Raw genomic sequence first — 24,886 nt, 5'->3', positions numbered from 1 at the left:
ATATTGCATTTATGTATATATATATTAAATTAAAAAATAAAAAGAATTATAAAAAAAAAATACTTTTTTAATAATGCATCAATTGATTTTTTTTAAATGTTCTTTTTTAAAAAAAGAAAAAAAAATTAATTGTATAGCGAAAGATAATTTTTATATATTTATAGTACAAATAAACCCCCCTTCATTTATAGAAATGAAATTATGTTTATTATATTTTTGTTTAATATAAAAAAGAGGTAAAATTGATTGGACATTTAATCCTATAAATAAATCCTTTTTTGGATAGGATTTTATTGGATTAAAATGAGTTACATATTTGCTATTAGTTGCTTTAGTTTCATCAATTTTTTTTTTATAATAATTATAATATTCATCATCATATGAGCTACATGAGTATATATAAGGAATCTTAGATAAATTTGCGTAACTATGTAATTGAATATTTTTTGAATAATCAGCATTTCCATCTAAATTTATAATTCGGTTTGTAGTGTTCATAATGTCATATATATAAACAGAATTAGTGTAGGTATCAAGAGAAACAATATACTGCTCATTGTCTATAACATAAAAATCATTGAGATATTTTTTAAGATTATTGTTATCTATAAATCTTTCATAAGTAACTAGTAGATTATTTTTTGTTTCATCATTATCTCTGTGATTTACGTACCGCATATCATATAAACCTATATGATTATTAGTTTTTGATAAAATGTATTGAAAGTTGTTGCTTAGTGAATAAATTTTATTTACATGTCCTTCATTTATTTTAAGTTTGGATATTGTATTTAAAAAATTGCACCGTAAATCACATAAATATAAGTATTCTGTATTACAACATAAAAAAATGTTATTATTTGCTTTTTTTACATTTTCACAACATATTCCCTTCTTTTTATTGTCATTATAATTGTATCTTTGAGAATTTGGTGAATAATAATTATAGGGTAGGTTGTACTTATTTCTAGTTTTTTCATTTGAATTTAATGAGCTAGAATTTCTTGGATTATTTTTATTTAAATTGTTATTTGTATAATCTAACTTTCGTGTAGGTTTATCATGACTTTTTTTTGGAGTTTCAAATTTATTTATGTTTGAATAACCATCATTATTTAAGTATTTACTAGAATTTTTTATTTTATATTCTCTTTTTTTTTTTGTGTCATTTTCATAAAACTCATCTATAAATGTTTTTTTACTTTCTTTTTTTATTTTTTCTTTACTTTTTCTAGAATATAATCTTAATTTTTTCTGAGAATTATTTTCAAATATTGAATACGAAGGGGAGTGTTTTCCATTTAAAATATTTTCAATATAAAACGTTATATCTTCATTCATTGATAATAAATCATTAACTTTTAATTTCTTACTATCCCATATACAGTAAGTAACGTCATCTTTTATTGTACTAAAACTAAAACAAGGAAACGATCCACATATAAAAATTTTATCAATTTTATTATTATGGTGATATGAATATTCATCATACGTACTATTATTACTAAAATAATTATCATTATAAGTACTATAAGTATTGTCCATTGATGGAAATAATTTAAAGTAATTTATTTCACTTATAAAACTATAAATTGCTATTTTGGGATTGCATTGAAAAAATGATTTTATACTTAACAAACATAATAAACTTTTTTCATCTTTCGTATTTCCATATGAAGAATAAGCAACATATTCCCCATTAAATATATTAAAATGAGATAATATTTGAGGAGAAATACAAAGAATTTCACTTTGTTCCTTAGAATAGCTACATAAATATTTGGTGTCAGTGCTGTAATAAACATTTTCATGAATTATATCACTAAAAGGAGATTTTTTATTAGTTTGGACAAATTTATTCATGTCAATAGCTCCCAAACTAAATGAAAAATTGTTTTCTTTAGTTGTGCTAAAAATAAAATCATCATATTGGGGATTACTAAATAAATGAAAAAATGATTCGGAAGGTTTATATGTTTTTGAAACACGTGCCTCATTTGTTGTTACATCTAAATGACCAACTGATAAGTTATCTGATAAAAATTGCATATCGGTTTCTTGATAAATAGTATTATTTGAAATATTATTAAAAGTAGCAAAGTTTTGTCCATGTATAGTATTATTATTATTTACTTCAGTTAAATTATTTTCTTCAAGGTTTTCATTATAGTTATAATTATAGTAAAAATAATAAAAATTAGCCTTATATCTATTAGCTACTATTTTTGATTTTATATTCTCTATATTATACGAATTTATTTTTTGATATGTTCGACCATAAAGCTTAGGAATTAATAAACTTTCTTCTATATCATCATAACTAAAAGGAATATTACTTTTAAAGTCTTGTGTATGCCTTTGGGAATAGTTTCTATTGTTTGTTATATTATAATTTTTAACATTTTCATTAATTTTATTACTAGACATACTCTGTTTGTGATACTTTTTGTTGTCAAATGATTCATTATTAATACCATCTAATTCTAATTTACTTTTTCTTTTATTCTCATCTATTAATTTTTTACTTAAATTAAAGCACTTAAAATCATTCAATGAAACATCAATGCTATCGCTTCTTTTAATATTCAAAAAACGAGGAGATTTTATGCTGTCTAAACTTTTGTTTTCTCTTTGGCATAGTAAACTATTATTTGAGGATAAGTTACATAAATCTTCTACTTTAATGTATTCACAGTAGTTACAATTAATAAAAATTGGTGGTAGGCTTAAAATTGAATCTTCTTTAAAATTATAATTCCTTATGCGCTTAATTATATTGTATATGTTTCGGTTTTCAGATATATTTCTTTTTAAAAACTTTATTTCATTAGTAATCAGTTGTAAGTTTTTTTCTTTATTATTTGAAGTAATATTATTTTTATTTAACAATACACAATTTGTATTATCGTTATTTTTAATATTTGATTTATTACTGTTAGCATTTTTTTTTTTTTTTTTCATTTCTTTTAATCCATGAATTCTATGGAATTTTTTTTTTACATTTTTTTTTGGTTCTAAGTTATTTTCACGATTTTTTTTCTTTTGATTATTAATTAATTTATTAAACTGTTCTTTTTTTAATTGTTTTTTTAACTCATTATCAATAAAAAAGTATCTATTTTTTTTTTTATCAAAGTAATAACCAGGAATATCTAATGGATCCTTAATATTTTCTTCATTCATGTTTATATTTTTATATTCATTTTTTTAATATAAAAAAAAAATATAAAATAGCTGATAGTATTAAATTAATATATTTATAATTACATTGAAACAAAAAGAAAGTATATATTTTATTTGTAAGATATAAAATTTAAAAATAATTGACATAAGTTACTATATTACTATACCAAAAAAATGGATAAAACAAATTTTTAATACAAAATAAATTCAACTTAATGTAATATAAATAGTTTTAAATTTATTGAATAAGGAAGTTTGAATTCTTAGAAACTGTTTTTATCTCTTGAAATATATGAATTCAAATTACTTTAATAAAATTAAATCACATTTCATTTTTAACAAAATTTTCTCAAAAATTATCATGATTAATGTTAAAGAAAAATAAATATGACAAGAAGAATTTTTACATTTTTTATTATTTTTTTTAAATATATTAATGTATATAGTAAAAAAAATTTCCACAATTTAAAAAATAAAAAATATTATGTAAAATTATTATTATTTCTATCCAAAATTTTATTATTTTTTTAACTATTAAGTTCATATATAAGATTTCATGATTTGGAAAATATATTTTTATAAATTTATTTCATATTATTAGGGAAAAATATAGAGTATTACATGTGAAATATATATATTTAGTTCATATTCACTCCTTTTTCTTTTTATTTTTTTAATAAAATATATTTTATTTTTTTCTAATAGTTATGACTTTTCTTATTTTTAATAGTTTTTTTTAAGGGATTAACAAATCATTATAAGACAAAATTACAGATAATATTTTTGTACATAAACGTTATTTTATTTACAATTCATTTTTTAATGTCCTTTAATTTCTTATTTTACGGGATTATAAATTGAAGAGTATTTTAATAAAGATTAATTACTTTTCTTACAGATAGATTAATATATCTATAGGAAAACATAAATTAACGACTAAATATATTTGTACGAAAACTAAAATGTTAAATTTTTTATTATGAACAGTAAATATTTTTGAAAGATTTAATATATTCCACATGGATAAATGTTTATTTTATTGTGTGTATTTCTTTGTTTTATCATAAAAAAATATTCTATGAAATATTATTTCATATTATTTATGTGTAATACATTATATGAATCTTAAATTTTACAATACTAAAATTTTTGTACTATAGAGCCATTACAATATTACTTCAAATGTAATATACCTCTAATAAAGTATAATATATAAAATTTGAAAATATTTTATGATATTTAATAAAAAAAAAGAAAAAAACGTTTTATTATTTGCAAAAGAATACACACAAACACTAAAATATGTATGTGAAATTAATTTTATTTATTAATATTATAATAATTTCATAATTTCATCCTCATTACATTAAATTTTTATCAAAAAAAAATTCATTACATAAATCTTTATTAAAATTTAAAATCATACAAAACATGCACACACAAGAAAAAAAAAAAAGAAAAAAAAATAGAAAAATAAAACAAAATAATGCTTTTAATAATTATTATATCATTTCATTTTTTTTCTTTAAAGTGATGTTTTGTATGGAAGGTAATACAATTTTTTTTATAGTTTTCTTAAAAATAAGTTAAAATTTTATTAATTTGTAAATTTTTTTATGCTGAAAATTTTAATATTTTTTATGTTTTAAATAAAATTTTTTTTTACAGTGATGTGATCTCTTTATTAGTAAATTTTATAATGTTTTAGCAAAGTGATATAGTACATTTATGTTTTATATAGCTTAAAATTTTATAATTTAGTATACCAAAGGAATATATGTCAGCATTAATTCAATTTAGTTATTCTATTAGTATTATAAGATGCTTAAGTGTTATAATCTCACTTGTTTTAGTCAGTTCAGTACAAGGTTTTCATATGAGACCATATTATAGAACAGAATATGTTTTTGATGATGACAATAATAGTCGTAGTGATATGAAAATTAATTTACGAAGTAGAAGAAATTTTGAACCTTTATTTACAAAAGATAAAAATGACAACAAAAAAAGTTCGAATAGTACCTTGAATGATGGTAATGATGATAAATTACTTGAAAAATATCCTTTATGTGATGCAAAATATAAATTGGTGGATAAACTAAAAGTATTCAAATTATTTCAAGGATTAATTGGAAAAAGAAAAAAATTAGTACTTAATGAGTCTTGTATTATAGAAATGTATGAGTTTCTATCTGTTACGTTAAAAAATACGAATGATTTGTTATTAGTATTAGCAATAGTTTATGGATATGTTCCACTTTTTTTAATATTTCTCTCAATTTTGGGGTTTTTTATAACTTACAATAAAATTTTGCTTTATTTTAATCTTATAATTCCAACTCAGATTATTTTAAATGAATTAATTTTAAAAAATATTATCAAAATTCGGAGACCTTACAATAGTGCATTGGAGTCTTACGGCATGCCGTCAGGGCATAGTTCTTTTTCATTTAGTTTCATAACTTTTATATTACTTCATTTAACTGAATCAAATAAAGATAAATGGAATATTGTTGCCTCTATCTTAGTTTTAATTACATTATTCCCTATACCTTGGAGTCGTTTCTATATAGAGGATCATACTTTATCTCAAGTCATTGTTGGGTGTATTATAGGTATAATCTTGGGATATCTCTTTTTTCTTATTAAAAAGATATTTTTTAAATAAAAAAATTCATAGTTTTAAAAATAAAGATAATTTTGATATTATAACATTATATTTAAAAAGTTTTATTGAATAATTTTTATTTTAAAATGAATACAGAAATAGTATTGTAACAGAAATTCTCAATTTTTTTTTTTTGTTTAATTCTTCTTTTTGTCCAATATATATATATATTTTACAATATTTTTAATGTATGCATAATAATATTTCGTTTTATTTATCTTTTTATTTTTGTTCTTACTTTATTTTATTCTATTTTTTTTTTGTTTATTGATACATCAATTTTTTATTCTATTTTGTTTGGCTATTTTTTATGATACATATTTATTATATTTTAATATATTTACAGCAATATTTTGTTTTATTTTTCCTTTTTATTATTATAATTATTGTTTGTTTTATTTTTTTATTTTTTCATAATACACTTTAGTATCCTCTTTTGTTTATCTATTTCTTTGAATACGCAATTAATAATAGCTTTTCTTTTTTTTTTCTTTTTTTTAAATATTATTTCTTTATAATTTTCACAATTTATTAATAATCTTTTTTAAAATTTAATAATATTTTTAGCTAAAGAAAAAAAAGCTTTAATTCATGAACAAAAAAATTATTTTTGATATGAGTTACACATAAAATTTACTAAATTTACTAAAAAAAAGACAAAAAATAAAGGAATTAAAATAAAACAAAAAAACGAAAATATCTTAAAAATAAAAACAAAATGCATTAAGTAGAAAAAACAAAAGATAGTAGAATAAAAGTAGTATATAGTACGTGCTAAAAAAGTATTTAGAAATTTGTGCTTTGTAAAAGAATAGTTTTATTTTATTAATTTAATAAATGTATTAGTATTAACACATTTATAAAATTTTACATTTAAACCTATTTCATTTATAGATTATAATTTTTCCATATTTTTTGTATATGATTATATTCCCCCCAAATTAAAATTTGCATGACCACCAAGGATGTGTACTTAAATCTTTTAAATTTAATTTCTTTCTGTAATCTATGTGCAATAATTGCTATAGAAAAAAAAATATACATATATATATATATATATACAAGATGAATAATGATAAAAATTTTGACCAAATAAAAATAAAAATATACGTAGTTGGATTTACATTGATTGTAAAATTTTGTTACCTTAATGATGTTTTTTAGTTCAGTAGGCCATTTTTTAGTTAACTCAAATTTATCAAAATCCATATCACATTTTACAAAATAAAAGAAATCTTCATCTTGTAATGGGTCTGAGCACTTCCATAAGTTTCCATTAGTCCAAATCCAAAAAAAAAAAACTCCAAGCATAAAATTATCAGCGCTTGAAACATCAAAATAAAATTGTTTTCTTTTTTCTTGATCTGTAATAGAATTTAAATCTTTTAGTGGATTTTTTATTTTCATTGTATCATATTTCCAATATATTTTCCAACATTCAGGTGGCATGTATGCTCCTTTTGCTATTGTAGGCTCACAAGATTCAAATAAGTTTAGGCGATTAGTATCTTTGATATGTCTTAAATTATAAGTATAAATAGGAGTACTTTTAGATAAATCACATAAACGCATTTCATAATTATCTGAAATTAATATATTTTCAGGAGTTAGATCGAGGTGAGATAATCCTGCATCATGAAGTCTTATCAATAATTTTAAGCACTGATAAAGTATATAACTTTTTTCATTATTACTTATTTTCATATTATATTTTTTTTGCCTTCTATCTATATAATCAAGAATATCTTCACTAAAAAATTCAGAAACTATAACAATATTACCATTAATGTTACACTTAAGTCTCTCACTTAATATACTATTAAATAAATTCAAATTATTAAACATAGCTTTTGGTGCCATATATTCATTAAAATGCTTACTTTCTGGTTCATATAATATCTTATATAATTTAGGAGTTATTCCTTGATGATATTCATTTAAAAAGGCTAAAGCTGCTGCTTCCATTACAAAATTTTCTCCATCGGTTACATATTCCCCCTCATATTCATTCATTAAATTAAATTGCTTTACCCATATGTAAATAGGTATTCTTTTAATAAACAATTTTGCATCGTTTTTACTATTACTATCTTTTGAAGGAACAATAGCTTTAAACATTTGTTGAACTCTATTACTTGATTTGGAGAAACCAAGAGTTGGAATAGAAGTTAGAATCCAATCCGAATATTTCACACCATTAAAATAAAAATTATGTGCACTATGTAGCATTTTAATTAAAGATTTCTGAGCTAGTTTCCAATTAAATATACATTTCGACTTAATTTGTTTTTCCATATTATTTATGCTACTTAATGGTTTATTGATACATTCTTTAAAACCATTATAATCATTAGATTCTAATTTTTGTGAACTTAATAATTCCGAATTAGGAGAAAAATGCTTTTTATTATCATATGTAGCGTTATTTTGTTCTTTGGATGAATTATTTTTAAATTTATTCCATATTTTTTTTATTTTTTGTTTAGATATTAATAGCATTTGATTTTTCTGATCTTTTACAGATTCGTTCTTTTTTACAGAAAGTAAATAGCGCTTTCCTGGTACACAATTTGCTTCAAGTTCATTGCATATGATTGTTTTTCTAGTTATATCATCATTTTTATGAATATGTGTTTCTCTGTATGCTCCTACTTTTTCATTTTGTATATATTCAAATTCTTTTGTATCCTTATTTTTTGTTTTAATTTTTTCTTCGTTTTTTTGTAAGACATACATTGAGTTATTATTATTCAACTCTGATGTCAAATCATAATTCATGTTGCTCATTACCTCATTATATGTGTTAGAAGGATTTTCATATTTTATATTCTTCATAATATCATTTGGGATTGTATTATGAAAATATTCTCCTAAATATTCAATATCTTTACTGTTATTTTGAGAAATAACAGTACTTTCTATACGCTTTTTAGAGATTAAATCAAAAAACTTTTTTTTTTTTTTTTTCCCTAAATTATTCATAGATTCCTCGTTTTTATTTTTCGTGTATTCATAAAATTGGCTTTTCATTAATGTTTTATCACTTTTTTTTTTTATGCTATCTGTCTTTTTATTGAAGTTAAAATTCTTTTTTTTGGAATACATTTCATTGGGAATATCTGATCCTACTTTAAAAGAATTTTTATTTAAATTATAATTATCTTTGTTTTCTTCTTTTTTATTTGTAGCAAGTTCCTCTTCAAAAAGATCATTTGTGAACTCTGCATTATATTTATTAGCACAATTTTCTACATAAATTGACTTACTTGGAAAACAGTGTCGATTATTTTCATTTTTATTTATTTCAAAATCATTCTTATTAGTGGAAGGGATATTATTTCCTAGAGAATCTAAATCGAAATTACTAAATGTTTCATTTTTGTTTTCTAATTTTAACTCTTTTTGTGACATTTGCTTACATATATTTTCTAAAGATGAATTTTTATCCTTCATATTAACTTCTTTTAAACTAGAGGGAATTTCTGGAACCTTAGTATAATGATTTTTATCTAATTTATTTTGAGATGTAGTATAATTTAATAGCAATCTTGGAACATCTTTCATTGAATTACATTCTGTAGTGCTATCATTTATATTTTCCATTTCATTAAAAATATCCTGACTTAACATACTTCTAAAATCTTCTTTTTTTGCACACATTTCATCTTTATTATTTACATACTGTTCTATTTTATCATTTTTCAAATACATAGAATTAGAAATTTCTAAATCAAGATCTTTATCTATTTTATGATAGTCATAACAACATTTTCCTGTTAAATCTATTGTATTATCTTTTTTACAAGATAATTTGCTTGAGCTTTTTCTTAAACAATCTTTAGTATTATCTGATACATTATTATAATTATTTTGATCGTTGCAACTAATATCATTATCATTTACAACAGAGATTACATTTTGTGAATTATAATCTAAAAACATTTCTATTTTTTTGTGTTTATTATCCAAAATGTGTACCGGTTTGCTATTTTCTTCCGAGTTATATACATAATTGTTCGAATAATTATTATCATAATTTTTTGTATTTGATTTATTTATATCAGAAATTCTACATTTTGATATAGCAACTTCTGTGTAATTATTTAAAATGTTATTCATTTTATTTTTATTTTCGGTATGTTTCATAAACAACTCTTTTTCTTCTATTGTTGGATTACTGATTCCTGAAATTATTTTATTTTTAAAAAATTTTGATGAATAGTTATTTTTACTTTCGTTAACATAAAAAAATTCATTGTTACTTTTTTTGGAATCAATATCATTAAAGCTGTCGTAATATTTTGTGCTAATGGCATTTTTATAATACATGCTACTATTTGAAAAAAAATCTTTTTCAATTTCTTCAATATGCTTATCATTCCCTTTTTTTGAAATGTCGGATTTTCTTGATACCTTTTTTTCTTTATTACTCTTTTTATTGTTGCACTGAGAATCATTTCTTATAAATGTTTGATTACTCATAACATTACTACAAAGTTCTATGCTTTTTTTAATTTTGTCATTATATATAGAGTTTGAAGAAGTTAGCTTATTTTTAGATACATTGCATTTATTTGGAAAATTTTCATTATTTAATTTTTTTTTTTTTTCATTGAGCATAATATCACATTTATCTGTGTCTATATTTAAAGTTTTTTCAGATTTCAAGGATAAATAATTATCATCACACGGTAACGTTTCCGATTTAGAGTAATCAATTTGTTCCGTTGTTTCAATCATTTTTTATTATATAATATCTTATTCTTTTATATATTTTTTCTTATTATTATGAAATTTTCCTGATAGAACGAATATAATGGATGTAAAAATGATAATTAATTAAGATTAATTTTACTTTAATTTTTAAATATCTTGAATTGCTAAATACACACACATATATATGTATAATGTATGCAATTATATTAAAATAGCTAAGGTATATGTTTTAAATATCATTCAGAAAAATAATAATAATTTGTAATTTTTATTAAGAGTAAGATAAATATAAGGAAAAAAAAATATGGATAATATTTATTTTTTATAATAATTTAAATAATATCCCTTGAAAAAGTATCAATTTATTCCTAACAAAAAAAAAAAAAAGAAATATATGTTAATAAAATTATAAAAAACACAATAAATATTTGAAACTTCATTAAAAAAAAACTAATGGTATTAAATAATAGAAAATATTGAAATGTTAAAAACAATAATTTTCATAAAATTTTAAGAGACATAAATTTTAAATATTTAATGAAGAATTTTGTATTTTAAAATGAACATCAAAAAGGCACAATTTACATTTAAAATAAAGTTATAGAAATGTGTATTAATTTAAATTAGTAGATCAATAAGATGCAAAAAAAAAAAAAATCGAAAGTAAAAAATAAAAAAAAAAAAATGTATATTACCTTATATATGTTATGTTTACTTGGAACAATTAATTGATCATTGAAAATTAATTACATAAAATAAAAAATAAAAAAACAACTAATAAAAAATTTAGCATTTGCGGTTTTATGTCATATAAAAATATACACAAAAAAAAGAAAAAAGAAAAAGAAAAAAAAAAGTGGTAAAATCCTAAAAGAAATGTTGGTAAAAATCATCATAATTGCTTAGAACGAATGTAACCTTTAAGTCGCATTGTGTTAATAATCCATTGTACCTAGATAAATTTCTTAGAAAATTATGAAAAAAAAAAAACAAAGACAAAAATTATATAGTGTAATGAAATAATACAAGAATTACAAGATTTTGTAAAAATAAAATTTTGTATAAATTAAAATATAAAATGTTTTATATAAATTTATTAAAATTTCCATCAAAACATATGTAATATAATAAATATACTAATTCAATATGCCATATTTAATATTATGCTATAATTTTTCTAAGAATAAATTGAACTAGAAAAATTTATTTTAATAAGCCTTTATGTAGTAAAATATTTGACGATGCAAAAGGAACATAATGTAACTTTGTTAAATATATAAAAAAAATTTATAAAAACTCTTATTTATAATTTCAGTGTATATTTTTTTTTTTTTCATTTTATGACAAAACATATATTTATATATCATGAATAAAAAAACATATGTTTAAATGCAAAATAAAAATATATTATCCCAAATATTTTAAAGATTTATGCAATAAAATAAAAAAAAAAATTTTAAATGTGTGTTAATTTAATTTAATTATGCAGAAGATATACTTAAAAATTAAAAGTCAGAAAATAGAGAATATAAAAAATGAGTAAAATACAGGAAAATATGGACAATAAAAAACATCAAGAAATATTAAAAATGTGAAAAAAAAAAAGAGATAAAACTAAATTATGTATTGTTTATAATTATTGAGTAAACAAAAAAAAAAAAAAAAAAAAAAAAAGGAAATTTAAAAAAAAAAAAAAAAAAAAAAAAAAAAAAACAAAAAAAAAAAAAAAGCTGGTTTATAAAAAATTAATTGAAATAACAATAAAATATTTTAAGATCAAAACTGTGAACTGTTTTGCAAGTATATTGAAATTTAAAAGAAATCATACATATGTAAATAAGTTGCATTTAAAAATAAATTAAAAAAAAAAAAATTCTTTTTAAATTTTAAGTGAATAAAATTTTATTTTTTTTTTTTTAAAAAACAAAACAAAACAAAAAATGTTTCATTTTTTTTTTTTTGCACGCTATTTTTATTTTAATTGAATCATGTGTAATATACGCATATATATACATGTTTTTATTTTTTATCAGGAAAAGGCTATATTTTTACATTTTTTTTGAAGATACATATTTTTATGCATTCATATTATGTATATTTTTTTTTAATTTTTTAATTTTTAAGGATATAAAAAATATAATTTTATTATTATTTTTTTTTTGTATTTGTCTATTAACTCATTACAAAAAAGGAAAAAAAAATGAAATAGCTTAAATAAAAAATTAGAGTAAAAAATAGTTTACACAAGTTTCTAACTTCACATAAATTTTTCTATTTTTCTTTTTGTTTTTTTGGTGCAAAATAAAAAAAAAAAAAAAAAATTATAATTTAAAAAAATATTAACATTAAAGAAAAAAAAATGCTACGATAGCATTTATTCATAAAATTCACAATATTTTTTTTATATTTATTCATAAAATTGCAATTACATTGATTTAACAGTATGAAATGGGAATAATATTACATAATTTTGATTAGTAAAATATTTAAAAAAAACATTGTGACTATTATATGAAAACTAAAATATTGCTACATTTAGAAAAAAATCTTGAATTTATTTTTTCTTATTTATAAAATACATATTTTGACAAAAGTAATAGCACATAAGAAATGCTTCAATTAAATCTTATATATATTTAAGTATTTTCTCTACTCTCAAAAAAATAGTGCAAAATTTTTCATTTTGCTGTATTAAAAATGTATCTTTTTCCCAAACGTTTTTTAAGATTATTAAATAAAATTTTTATTGTAAAAATATAAAACCATTATTTTATAAAATACATATGTATCTAATTCTAATAATTTGTTCCTTTTAAATATTAGTTTTTCTTTTTTTATTTCTAAGCATACTGCATGAATTAAAGTACGCTTATCTTAAAAATTTTAAGATATGAAAAGTTATCCATATTTAGTATACATATTTTAGTCATATTTTTTTCTTTAAATAAATATATCATGTAAAGTAGTATTGCCAATTTTTACCCATAATGATTTCCTTTGTTTCTGGGGAAAATAAAAATTATTTAAATTAAAAAATAGTTTTTAAAAACAATAAAATATTTCTTCTAAAGGATATTTGTAGTAAAGCCATAAAGCATAAGATAAATTTTTATTATATTTTATACAGTGATACTTTATTTTTTTTTTATTTTTCTGTATAATTATTTGTATTAAAATTTTAGGAAAACATATCTTATTAATTAAATACTTAATTTAAATAGACATAATTTTAAAATTCATTTATTTATATGGCATATTTAGGGGGACTTATGAAATAACCTATAAATAATTACACTATAAATTAAAAGTTTCACATTATTTTTTTTGAAGAAAATTTCTTATATTTTTCCATCTATTTACAAATTCACTTTAAAAGTATTAATTTTTTTCATTTTTTATTTTAAAAACTTTGGTATTTTTTAGAGAATATTTTTCAGCATTTTTGATTTTCTTATAGTAAGACCTTTGTTATTTTCTTGTTTTATAGCATTATTCTTTACGTCATGGAAACCAATTTGTTCATTTAGAATTGTTTTATTCTTGTTCAGTTCAAGAAAATTAAAATTTTTGTTATCTTCATCCTTTTTTGGAAATTTTTTTTGCGTATTTTGTTTCATCTTATTAAAATGATTATCTAATAAATTTAGTGGTTTTTTAATAGGGATTTTTTTATTTTTATTTTCTAATTTTAATATTACTCTTTCTTTTTCTTCATCTTTACTTATCGTTTTGTATTGTTTATTATTTTTAAAAATGTTTACCTTTTGTTTATGCTCTATATAATTTATACCTTTAAATTTTAATGGTATATTTCTATAATTAATTTCTATTTTTTTATTTTTATCATCTTCTATTTTTATTTTTGTTATTTTTCTTGTTTCAGCTTTTATTATTTCATCTTTTTTTAGTGGGTCTATAATTTTGTATTTTATTCTTTCATTTTTATTTATCATATCATTATTCATGAATTCCTTAATTCTTTCATAGAACATTTTCTTTATATCTCTTTTTGGTGTATTTTTGAAGATATCTCTCTCTAAATATTCATTTATTTCTGTATCTTCTTTCTTTTTATTGTTTGCTTCATTTTCTGTTCTATGCATTTTTTTTTTTTTTTTTTTTTCTCCAATTAAAATTTGTTCCATTTGATTTTCACTTTCATCAGTTCCAATTATTAAGCTTTCGTTTGTATTGTTTATATTTTTAATTATTTTACTATAATTTTCATTTTCTTTGTTTTTAAAAAATTCTGTTTCCCTGCTTTCTGCTTCGTTATCATCTATTTCACTTTCACTAGATCCAATCATTTCATTTTGATTTTTTCCGTTTTCATTTTCTATTTTTATTTTCATGTTTACATTTACATCTTTTTTTTCAATATGTGACTTAAAATTCCTTTTTTGATAATTTCGTTTATTATATTCTTCAAAGTCTTTTTTTATATATTTTTTTAAATTAAATTCTTTATCAAGTATTTGATAATCATTGTATTCTGTGCTAAAATCATTATAAAGTGAGTCCTTTGATTTTATTTTGGCACTTTTATTTTCTTCTTGATTTATTAGGAAGCTAACAATGTAATTTTCCTTCTTTAAATCAATAGCTTTTTCATAACCATTATTATGAATGAAACACTGTATGTATTTTAACTGTAAAAGAATTGCAATTTCACAAGGGTTATTAAAATATGCATTTTGCAAAATAATTGGTATATTTAATCTTCTCAACAAACTTTGCAAAATAAAAAAATTATTTCTGATATCTAATTTATTTATATTTTTAAGTTCTTCTTTAGTAAAATATCCATATCTATAAAATATTAATAAAATTTTTAAACAATCTGAGAAATCTTTAATAATATACGGTATATGATCACATTCTTGTTTATCTTTAAATAGTACATAAGAAGCAAAAGTGTTTAACACTTTTATTTGTTTTTTTGTATTTTTCTTCGAATTATTAGGGTAGTTTCCATTTTTTTCTTTATTTTCTCTAAAAAATTTCATATCACTGGTTTCATTGTTATGATAAATTTTATCTTTATTATATTTAACATATGGATAATTATTTAATACATTAAAAGGGTCATTTAATGTTTCACGAGATAGTGATAGTGAAAATTTTTTGAGTGTGTGATTATACCAATTTAATAAAGGAATGGAAATTTTTTTTAAATTTTGGAATTCATACTTGTCAAACAGTTGTAAGAGTAACATATTCACTTTTTTTTTTTTTTTTTCATAAATATCTATTGACGATACAATAGAGTAGTAATAAGGATTATTCATATAAATTATTGACAGAGCCTTTTCTAAATTTTTTATAGCACATTTTTTTTTTATTGCCTTAACAAAAATTCCATGAATCTCAACTTCAGGTTTATAAACTTTTATTAATTTTAAAATTATTATACCATCTTTTAATTCCTCGTATAAATTATTTTCATTTAAAATTTTATTACATATTAAGAGACTATTTAACCAATCAATAATAATTGAAAATGAATGTATTTTTAGGCATTTTGTTTTATTTAATGTTTCCTTATCTTTAGCGTAAGGTGTACATTTTGTAATTTCATTGTAAACTTTTCCTTTATCCTCAAATTTAAGAATCCTCATTAAAACAAAATATAAAAATAATAAATTGATAACAAATAAATAAAAAATATTATTAAAATTTTTAAGTTAATTTTAAATTACATTTTTTTTTTTAATATTTTAAAGAATTATATTTTTTTTATAGTTTGTTTTACAAATAAAAAAATTAATTTTTATTAAATTGTGTACATATATATGTATAAACAAAAAAGACAGTATATAAATGATGATAAAGGTTTTTTTTTTTACTGAATTATGTAAAAATGCATATATATATATTTCTTTTATATAAATATTAAAGTTATTTTACTCATGTATTTTTTACAATAGTTCTTTAATATTTTTAAAATTTAAAGAGAAGTGTATTTATTATTATAAATTAATAATAAAAACATAAATGAACAAAACAAAAAAAAAAAAAATAAAATAAAATAAAGATAGGAAAAAACAATAGTACAACAAAAATTATTATTAAGTTTAAAAATAAAATAAACAATCATAATAATAACAAATCTGCAAATATTTTTTATGCACATAAAAAAAAAAAAAAAAGATATAAATTTTAAGGTTTTATATAAAGTATAAAATTGAATAAAATAAAATTAAAATATTTATATATTAAGAAAATTAAAAAATTAAATCATGGAAATACATATTTTCTTCATTTTCGTCCTCTTTCACTTTTACAGAAATTTTTTCAAGTTTTCTTTTAACCTGATGAAAAAAAATAACAAAAATAAGTTTTTTTTTTTCTATTTTAAAATTTTGACATATGCAAAAGTATAACAAAAATATTTTATCTTTATTTTTTTATGTGAGTATTTTTACATAAGATGATTTTTTCTTTTTCAATTTTGAATTATTAGAGCTATGAATTGATGAAGAGTCATTGCGTTCACTACTTGAATCTGATTTTTTATGTTTTCTTTTTCTTCTTTGTTTTTTTTTCAATTTTTTTTTTTCTTTTTTTTTTAAATATTCTTTAATTTTCCTGTAATGTAATTTATATGCACAGTCCATACAAGCTCTCACGTTCACATTTGTCTATAATTATAAAATAGTTCAAAATTTAATAAATGCTTAATAAAATTTTCAAATAATTTTTTATTATTACTTCTTTTTTTTCCCCTCCTTCAATATATTCAAATAAAAATTCATAAGTTTTCAAATCTGTATTGTTACATTTTTTAGATGAACAAATTATATGCCCTTTACCTTTTATTATTTCTTCTTCTGTTCTCCACCTTAAACCTATCTATAAAAAGATTATAAATAATAAAAGTATATATACTAAAATATATTGAATTTATTAATGAAAAATTTAAATATAAAGTATTCTATATACATCTATTAATAATTTAAAAAGAAATATATTATAGTTTTAGTTGTGGTTGTAAAACGTATATATGGAAGCATAATTAACGGGAAATAATTTAATATTTAGAAAAAAATAATAATACTACAACATTAATTAAGAATTATTTAAAATAAAAAAGACTAGTGAATAATATGTTCCTTACTTTAGCTTCTCTATATCTTGTCAAATCGCATATAACATATTTGTTACATATACTATTATAATAATTTTGCAAAAGAGAATTTTTTTCATTTGACTAAAAAATCATATTAAAAGAAGAAATAAATAAAAATGATTTCATCCATTATTCATATTTATTTATTTTTTTTCTTTTTGAAGTTAATTCGTACTGCATCATGTATAAAATTGTACTTTTTCTTTAAAATATCATAATCGTTTAAATACTGTTCATTGTTATTTTTATTTTTTTCTTTCTCCAATAAGCGAAGAGACATCATAAGCTTATGCCTCTCAAAAGCATTTAACTCATCAAATATTTTCCTGATATTGCATAAAAAAAAAAGAATATATATATATATATTTATACAAATGTAAATATGTATATATATAAGTGGCAAGCTATATTTATAGTATTATTCTTAAAAATGTAATATTTTTAATAACTTTGGAATTTTATAGCCACTTAAATCAATATGACTCATAATTACTAATTTTTTAATTTTAAGACAAAATTTTTAAAAAGGTCAGTATATCACTTATATGTGAATTTGAAATATATCTATTCTTTAATAATAAAAATAAAAATTGAAAAATTTTTAAACATTTAACAATTTAATAAAAAAAAAAATTTATTAGAAAATATTTTTTTAACATAAATAGGATTCCATAAGAAATAGATTTATAAATTTTTTATGTAAAAAACTTTATAAAAATAATTATTCTGTAGTTTTTTTTTTTTTTTTCTCTCTTTTTTGATAAGAAAATTAAAAATTTTCACTTATTTTTTTTGAAACAAATTATATTATATCAACTGTAATATACTTTTTCTTTTTAAAATGTTAAAAATAAAAAAAAGAAAATAATATATTAAACACTTCAAAAAGGTATTAATACTTAGAATGAGCATATATTTAAATGACAAAAAATAAAGATAAAATTTAAATTAATAGAATTATAAACAAATTCAACGGAAAAAAATTATATCAGTAATTCATCTTAAGGGATTTGTAGAAATCCTCCACTATAATTTCATTTTTCATTTCACCTCCTAATAATATATAAAAAAATGAATTATATTAGGTTTTTTTTTTTTTAATTAAATATAGAAATATATAAAATGCTATATAAAAAGAAATAGAAAAAAAAAATTTTTATCAATTTGAATAAAGCTTTTATAAATTTTCAAGAAAAATGAACATAATTATCAGCATAAATTACTGAAAATGAAAAAAAAATTATATATATAAATAATTCTATTTAGAAATAGAGTATAATATAAAAAAATTAACAAAATAGTATTATGTAAATTTTAATAATGAATTGTGTAAATTAAAAGAAAAGAATTTTTTTTTTTTTTTCTTTGACGTGTATTGTTTTAATATATAAAACAAAATAAATGAAATAAAAGAAATTTATTTTGTTGTGTTAATAAGAATTTTTTTTAATACCTTTAATAGTCCTTTTTAAGTAGTGAATTAACGTATCTCTACACAAGTTAGAGATATACAGAGGAGATAGATTCTTCTTTTTCTCAAGAATATTTTCTGATATAAAAGTTTTAAAACTTTCTGAGTATAAGAAATCAGTTGATTTTATATTGTTACTTTTTAAGCATTTTCCGAAAAGTTTATAAATATCTTTATTATCCCAATAATGAAAGTCTTTTGTTTGATAAATGTATTTTATTCTATGATTCATTAAAAGATTGTCATCAATATTATCAATGGACGTTGTAGTGGCTATAATTAAAATTAAGCAAGGATTATTTTTCCATTTTTGTTCAAAATGTATTTTATCAATATTCTCATAAAAACATAATTTTAATCTTTTTGCAAATTTCTCCACTTCAGTAATATTTTCTTTAAAGCATATGTTTTCTATACCATCTAGTAGAATTATACATGGCTGTAATTTACTTTTTGCAAATTCAAAAATTTCATTTAGAAATTTTTCTGATTCTCCCATTATTTTATTAAATATATTTGAACAATTAATAATAATAGAATTACAATTACATTCCTCAATAATTTTTTTTGATATAAATGTTTTACCAGATCCACTATTACCATGTATTAATATACCTACACTATCAAAAAAATTAATAGATGTTTTATTTTTTTTTTTATCAATATTAAAATTTTCAATAACTTCCTTTTTTAATCTAGTTATTAAAGTATCTTCACCTATTATTTCACCAAATCCATATGTCTTTTCTCGTAATTTTTTACAAAATGTATTAAAGTTTTTTTTCTTATATAATTCAATTTCATGAGAGTGAACGTATATATGAGAATCATTTTGAAAACTAAGAGCTTCAGAAAAAAAATGATTATTATTAATATTTTGAAATAACTTTTTAATAAATTTTTTATCTTTTATGGTAATTCTATTTCTTTTTAATAAATTTATAATTCTTTCTCTATATTCATCTTGAAATAATTTCATTAAATTTTCTCTATTAAAACTGCTAGTTATTTTAGAAATATTCTTAATATGCTTCTTTGAATAATTTAAATTATTTTTTCTGTATAAATGAGTTAATAATTCATATCTGTCTTTTTTATGAAGAAAATGTGGAAAAATAAAAACAAAGAAATTATTTACATAAGAATTAAATAAAGAAATAATATTATCATTATTATTACTATTATTAAAATTATTATTACCAACGAAAGATGAAATAATAAAAATATGAGCATTTAAATTCATATTTTTCCATATATAAATATATTTTAAAAATAAAAACATGATGCAGTTCTTTTTAAAAATTGGGAAATTATTTATATAATCAAAATTTTTTATTAATAAAAAAGAGTAACCACCATTAAATAAATTTAACCCTAATATTTTTTTATTTAAATTTTTTTTTTTTTTATTTTTTAAAAAAAAAAACAACAACCTAAAAATTTTCTTTTTCCATACTAATTGCTTCACTAAAGCTATTTTAGTAAAACTTATTAATATATATTCTAAATTCATATTAAATTTATCGATTTTTTGAATTTCTTTCCTATTTTTTATATTTATTATAGTATTTTCTTTTAATACAAGTTCGTAGTAATAAGGGTAAAGAATTTTATTTACATATAATTTTTTTTTATATTCTTTCCATTCTTTATTTTCTGAAAAAACATTTTTATTAAATTCATTATTTTTTAAATTATATAAGTCAAAACTACTAACACTTTCACTATCTGAAAAAATAGATAAAATTCTTTCGCTTCTGACATCCTCTTTTATACTATTATAATTACATAAATTATTATTTAAGTTACTGGACAATGCAACATTTTTGTCAAAAGAGTTGTTATTAATAGAAATTTTATTCCATACATAGTTATCATTTATTTCATTTAAGTTTCTTAGGCATGTTCCCACACTTAATTTTTTGTAATTTACTTTATTTGGCTTGTTCACATATAAATTAATATAATTTAAATTTTTAATTTTTTCTAAATTAACTAATTTTAAATATTTATTTTTAATTTTAAAAGAATCACATATTTTAAATGAGAAATTTGTTTTATTAAGACATTTTAGTACATAATTTCTATTAATCTCATAGTTTTTATTATTCATTTCATTAAATATCTCGTTATTTTTTTCAATTTTTTCCCAATTTGTAAAATTCATTGATTCTATATATCTGTAGTCACATACTATTGGGAAATTTTCATATTGAATTATGTCTATAATAAAAATATCATCATTGCTATATTTAAAAGGAAAAGAATGAAACAAATCTCTTATAAAATCTTCTTTTTTATTTCCTGACTTTCCTATAAGGAAATACAAATTTACATTAAAATGATTGATCAAGTTTTTACAAAAAAAAAAATTCCATAATTCAACATCAAAAATGATAGAATTTTTTATAATCAAATAATTAATTAATTTTTTAACTAATTTTTTATTTAATATTCCATTTCTTTTTAAAAAATTATCTAACCACAATTTGAATATTGTTTTATAATATTTCCTTCTTTTAAAAATATTAAATAAATATTTAAATATGTCCTTTTTTTTTTTTTTTTTTTCTCTTTTTCCTAATTTTATATTTTTTAATTTATTACTCTTTATAAAATTTCCACTCAAATTTTTTTCTTTTACAAAATTACTTTGGAAATTTCCTTCTTCAACAAAATCTTTTTTTAAGTTATTTTCTTTTATAATAACATTTCTTAAATTACTATCTTTTGTAAATTCATTTTTAAAATTTTTCTCTTTTGTATAAATGCTAGAAGTTTCCTTTTCTATAAAATTATTTTTTGAATAATTCTCTTTTATAATATCATTTTTTAAATGGTTGTCTTTTTTTAATTTATTTTTTGAGTTGTTTTCTTTTATAAAATTATTTTTTGAATCAATTTTGTATCTATTTTTTATTCCTAATATTTTGTCTATGAATATTTTTGGTTTAAAACTATTTTTATTTTTTCTATTATTAAAAATAGCATATTTTATATATTTTTCATCATTTAAAAATTTTTTGTTATAAGCATGAAACTGTTCATTTCTATATATTAATGAATTGTTTTTTCTTTCGCATTTACCTTTAAATTGTAGATTACATTCATCTAAATTTTTTAAAACTTGTTGCAAACATTCGTTATATGATAAATTTTTTATCCATTTATATTTTATCGTTTTTGTATTAACTAATTTTTCGTATTCATTTTTAAACAAATTTTTAGGAGGGTCAAGACTTTTTTGAAAATATGAAAAGGATTTATTTGAATTACAGTAAACACAAAAATTTTCAATTAATTCATCATTTTTCATTTTAAATTATTTCGACAATTCATTTTCTTCATTAGAATATGCATTATATTAATTATTCGACAATAAGAAAAAAAAAGAAAAAATTCTTATAAGAATAAATTAAGTAGGGAAAATGTAATATGAAAATATTTCAGTTAATGTACTGTGTTTTAAGAATATATGTATACATATAATGCTTTTTTTATAATTAAAGAAAGAAATTTTGAGTAAATAAAAAAAAAAAAAAAAAAAAAAAAATTTATATATAATTTATGAAATACTTAATAACTCAGTAAAAAAATTTAAGAAAATATATTTTTAATATACAAAACAAAAAAATAAAAAAAAAATATTACATATTACTTATATTTATGAAAATGATGAAAAAAGAGGAAAAAAGGTAAAAATATTAAAAAAAAATAAAAATGGAAAAATATAAAAGTATTAAAGAAATAAGAGATGGCATAAAAGAAATGGAATTGGAATGCCGAAAACTAAAAAAAGATATTAAAAAAAAAGAAAAAGATAGAAAATTATTTAAAATATCTACAGTTGTGCTAAAAAAATACAATTCTTATTTGTACAATAATTTAAATAATTTTTCTAATAATCATTTTAATTATATTTTTATGTATAGTTGTGGTATACTTTTCACTAATACAACTTTTGAAAATGATAACAAAGGCCACTCCAATAATTTAATTAATAGTAATATTTCTAATTTTTTTCGACATGAAGAAAATGAAAAAATTAATAAAAGTAATATATCATTGGTAAATATTATAAAACAAAAAAAGCTATTTCATAAAAATAAGCATTTAGAAAAGAAGAAACACGAAAAATATAAAGAGCATAGCGAACTATCCTCAAAAAAAAAAGGAGTTAATAATATGAATAATATTTATTATAATTTCAGCTTAAAAAATTATGAAAAATCTATAGAAAGTGTAAAGAGTGAGGTTATGAAATCAGAAGTAAAAAATACATTTTTTAATATAAAAGAAAAAGATAATTTATTAAATATAATTATTCTTGATAAGAAAGAAAGGGAGATAGAAGAATATGATAATGAACAAGATAAAAATGTGAACTGTTTAAAAGAACAAATGTTTAAAAAAAATTATGAACAAATCAAAAAAAAAAAAAAAAAAAAATCATTTATTACAACATTAAATAGCAATTTTTATAATGATTCTAAGAAAAAAAAATCATATTATAATTTTCACTTTGATAGAGAATATAATAAAAAAGAAGAAAAAAACCTTAATTCGGATGGTTTGAATAGTGCTAGTAATATAATTAACTCTATTTTATCACATAAAGATAATTTTTCTAATTTAAATAAAAATTGCATTTATAATTTTTCACATATGAATAATATTTATGATGAAAAAAAAATAAGAGATGATAAAGATTATAAATTGAAGTATTCTTCAAATGAATTGTTAAAAGATAAAAGCTCATATTGTAGTTTGTACAGAAATAAGAAATACTATGAAAAAAAAAGAACAAATAATAGAAGTCACATTGATTCATATATTGATTTAATAAAAAATGATAAAGTTTTTTCGTTTTTTGAAAACAAAAAGAAGACAAAAAATACATTTATCGGATTTATGAATCAAATAAAAAATATATTTTTTCTTAATGAAAATAAAGATAATTGTATAAAAGAGATAAAGGAAAAAAAAGAAGAGTTTAACATACTGAAATACCAGTGTTTAATTAAATCTAAAAAGGTGGAGATTTATTTATGTGTATGCCCAAATTGTTTAAAAAATTTTTACCTATTAATAAAAAAAAGCTCAAATAAAAAATTGAAATCAAAGGTTTTTCATCCTTCTCACTTTTCTTCTTTAGTTAGTGATTTAAAAAAACAAAAAGCACATTTTTTAAGTGAACAAAATATACAAAAATATGAAAATTTCTCAGACAAAAAAAATTTTTGTTTGGATATTAACTCAGTGGAATATTTCTATGAAACCAAAATCTTTAATGAAAATGAAAATAAGTTTGATTACTGTAGTTGCTATATAAAAATGGAAAAAAATAATTTTTTTGATAATTTAGATATATTGCTTTATATTTAGAAACTGTTTTTTTTTTTTAAGTAAAAAAATTAAGTTTAATTTTAGCTATAAAAATGAATATATCTAATAGTTTTTTGTTTACGTTTTATTGTGATATATATATATATAACATTAAATAATATAATTTTTATTTTTAATTTCCATAATTTCCATTATAATGCACATATATATATAGGTATATCATTTTAAATTTATTTATTGCCTTTGTTTTTTTAAATATTTTGAATTTTTTTTTTTTTTTTGACATATACTTTATTAGTAATTTTTTATATTTAATAATTACTGAAATATAAAAAAAAAAAAATATATTATATATATATATATAAGCTTATTT

The 24,886-nt window shown here is 18.7% G+C and overlaps 7 protein-coding genes across 7 annotated transcripts; 2 read left to right on the top strand and 5 right to left on the bottom strand.

Annotated features, from left to right (window-relative positions):
• Nucleotides 1–150: 150 nt before the first annotated feature.
• Nucleotides 151–3,183, bottom strand: PRELSG_0112600 (conserved Plasmodium protein, unknown function; the record flags this gene model as incomplete). Its single annotated transcript, XM_028679267.1, has 1 exon — nt 151–3,183. One exon carries the CDS (start codon nt 3,181–3,183, stop codon nt 151–153), a length of 3,033 nt encoding a protein of 1,010 aa, XP_028531486.1.
• Nucleotides 3,184–4,960: 1,777 nt separating this feature from the next.
• On the top strand, nt 4,961–5,851 carry PRELSG_0112500 (PAP2-like protein, putative; the record flags this gene model as incomplete). Its single annotated transcript, XM_028679256.1, has 1 exon — nt 4,961–5,851. The coding sequence occupies one exon, from the start codon at nt 4,961–4,963 to the stop codon at nt 5,849–5,851; it is 891 nt and encodes a 296-aa protein (XP_028531485.1).
• Nucleotides 5,852–6,792: 941 nt separating this feature from the next.
• FIKK8 (Serine/Threonine protein kinase, FIKK family, putative) lies at nt 6,793–10,591 on the bottom strand (the record flags this gene model as incomplete). The annotated part of the gene is made up of 2 exons (XM_028679245.1): nt 6,793–6,873; nt 6,998–10,591. The coding sequence occupies 2 exons, from the start codon at nt 10,589–10,591 to the stop codon at nt 6,793–6,795; spliced, it is 3,675 nt and encodes a 1,224-aa protein (XP_028531484.1).
• Nucleotides 10,592–13,986: 3,395 nt separating this feature from the next.
• On the bottom strand, nt 13,987–16,185 carry PRELSG_0112300 (conserved Plasmodium protein, unknown function; the record flags this gene model as incomplete). The annotated part of the gene is made up of 1 exon (XM_028679234.1): nt 13,987–16,185. The coding sequence occupies one exon, from the start codon at nt 16,183–16,185 to the stop codon at nt 13,987–13,989; it is 2,199 nt and encodes a 732-aa protein (XP_028531483.1).
• A 606-nt stretch (nt 16,186–16,791) lies between these two features.
• PRELSG_0112200 (conserved protein, unknown function) lies at nt 16,792–18,183 on the bottom strand (the record flags this gene model as incomplete). Its single annotated transcript, XM_028679223.1, has 6 exons — nt 16,792–16,878; nt 16,993–17,208; nt 17,279–17,419; nt 17,685–17,777; nt 17,872–18,022; nt 18,146–18,183. The coding sequence occupies 6 exons, from the start codon at nt 18,181–18,183 to the stop codon at nt 16,792–16,794; spliced, it is 726 nt and encodes a 241-aa protein (XP_028531482.1).
• Nucleotides 18,184–18,684: 501 nt separating this feature from the next.
• Nucleotides 18,685–22,483, bottom strand: PRELSG_0112100 (AAA family ATPase, putative; the record flags this gene model as incomplete). The annotated part of the gene is made up of 2 exons (XM_028679211.1): nt 18,685–18,749; nt 19,150–22,483. 2 exons carry the CDS (start codon nt 22,481–22,483, stop codon nt 18,685–18,687), a joined length of 3,399 nt encoding a protein of 1,132 aa, XP_028531481.1.
• Nucleotides 22,484–22,887: 404 nt separating this feature from the next.
• PRELSG_0112000 (conserved Plasmodium protein, unknown function) lies at nt 22,888–24,552 on the top strand (the record flags this gene model as incomplete). Its single annotated transcript, XM_028679200.1, has 1 exon — nt 22,888–24,552. One exon carries the CDS (start codon nt 22,888–22,890, stop codon nt 24,550–24,552), a length of 1,665 nt encoding a protein of 554 aa, XP_028531480.1.
• Nucleotides 24,553–24,886: the final 334 nt, after the last annotated feature.

Source organism: Plasmodium relictum (genome assembly GCF_900005765.1).
Source record: "Plasmodium relictum strain SGS1 genome assembly, chromosome: 1".
NCBI classification, from domain to species: domain Eukaryota; phylum Apicomplexa; class Aconoidasida; order Haemosporida; family Plasmodiidae; genus Plasmodium; species Plasmodium relictum.
This window is presented reverse-complemented; position numbering and strand designations above follow the sequence as displayed.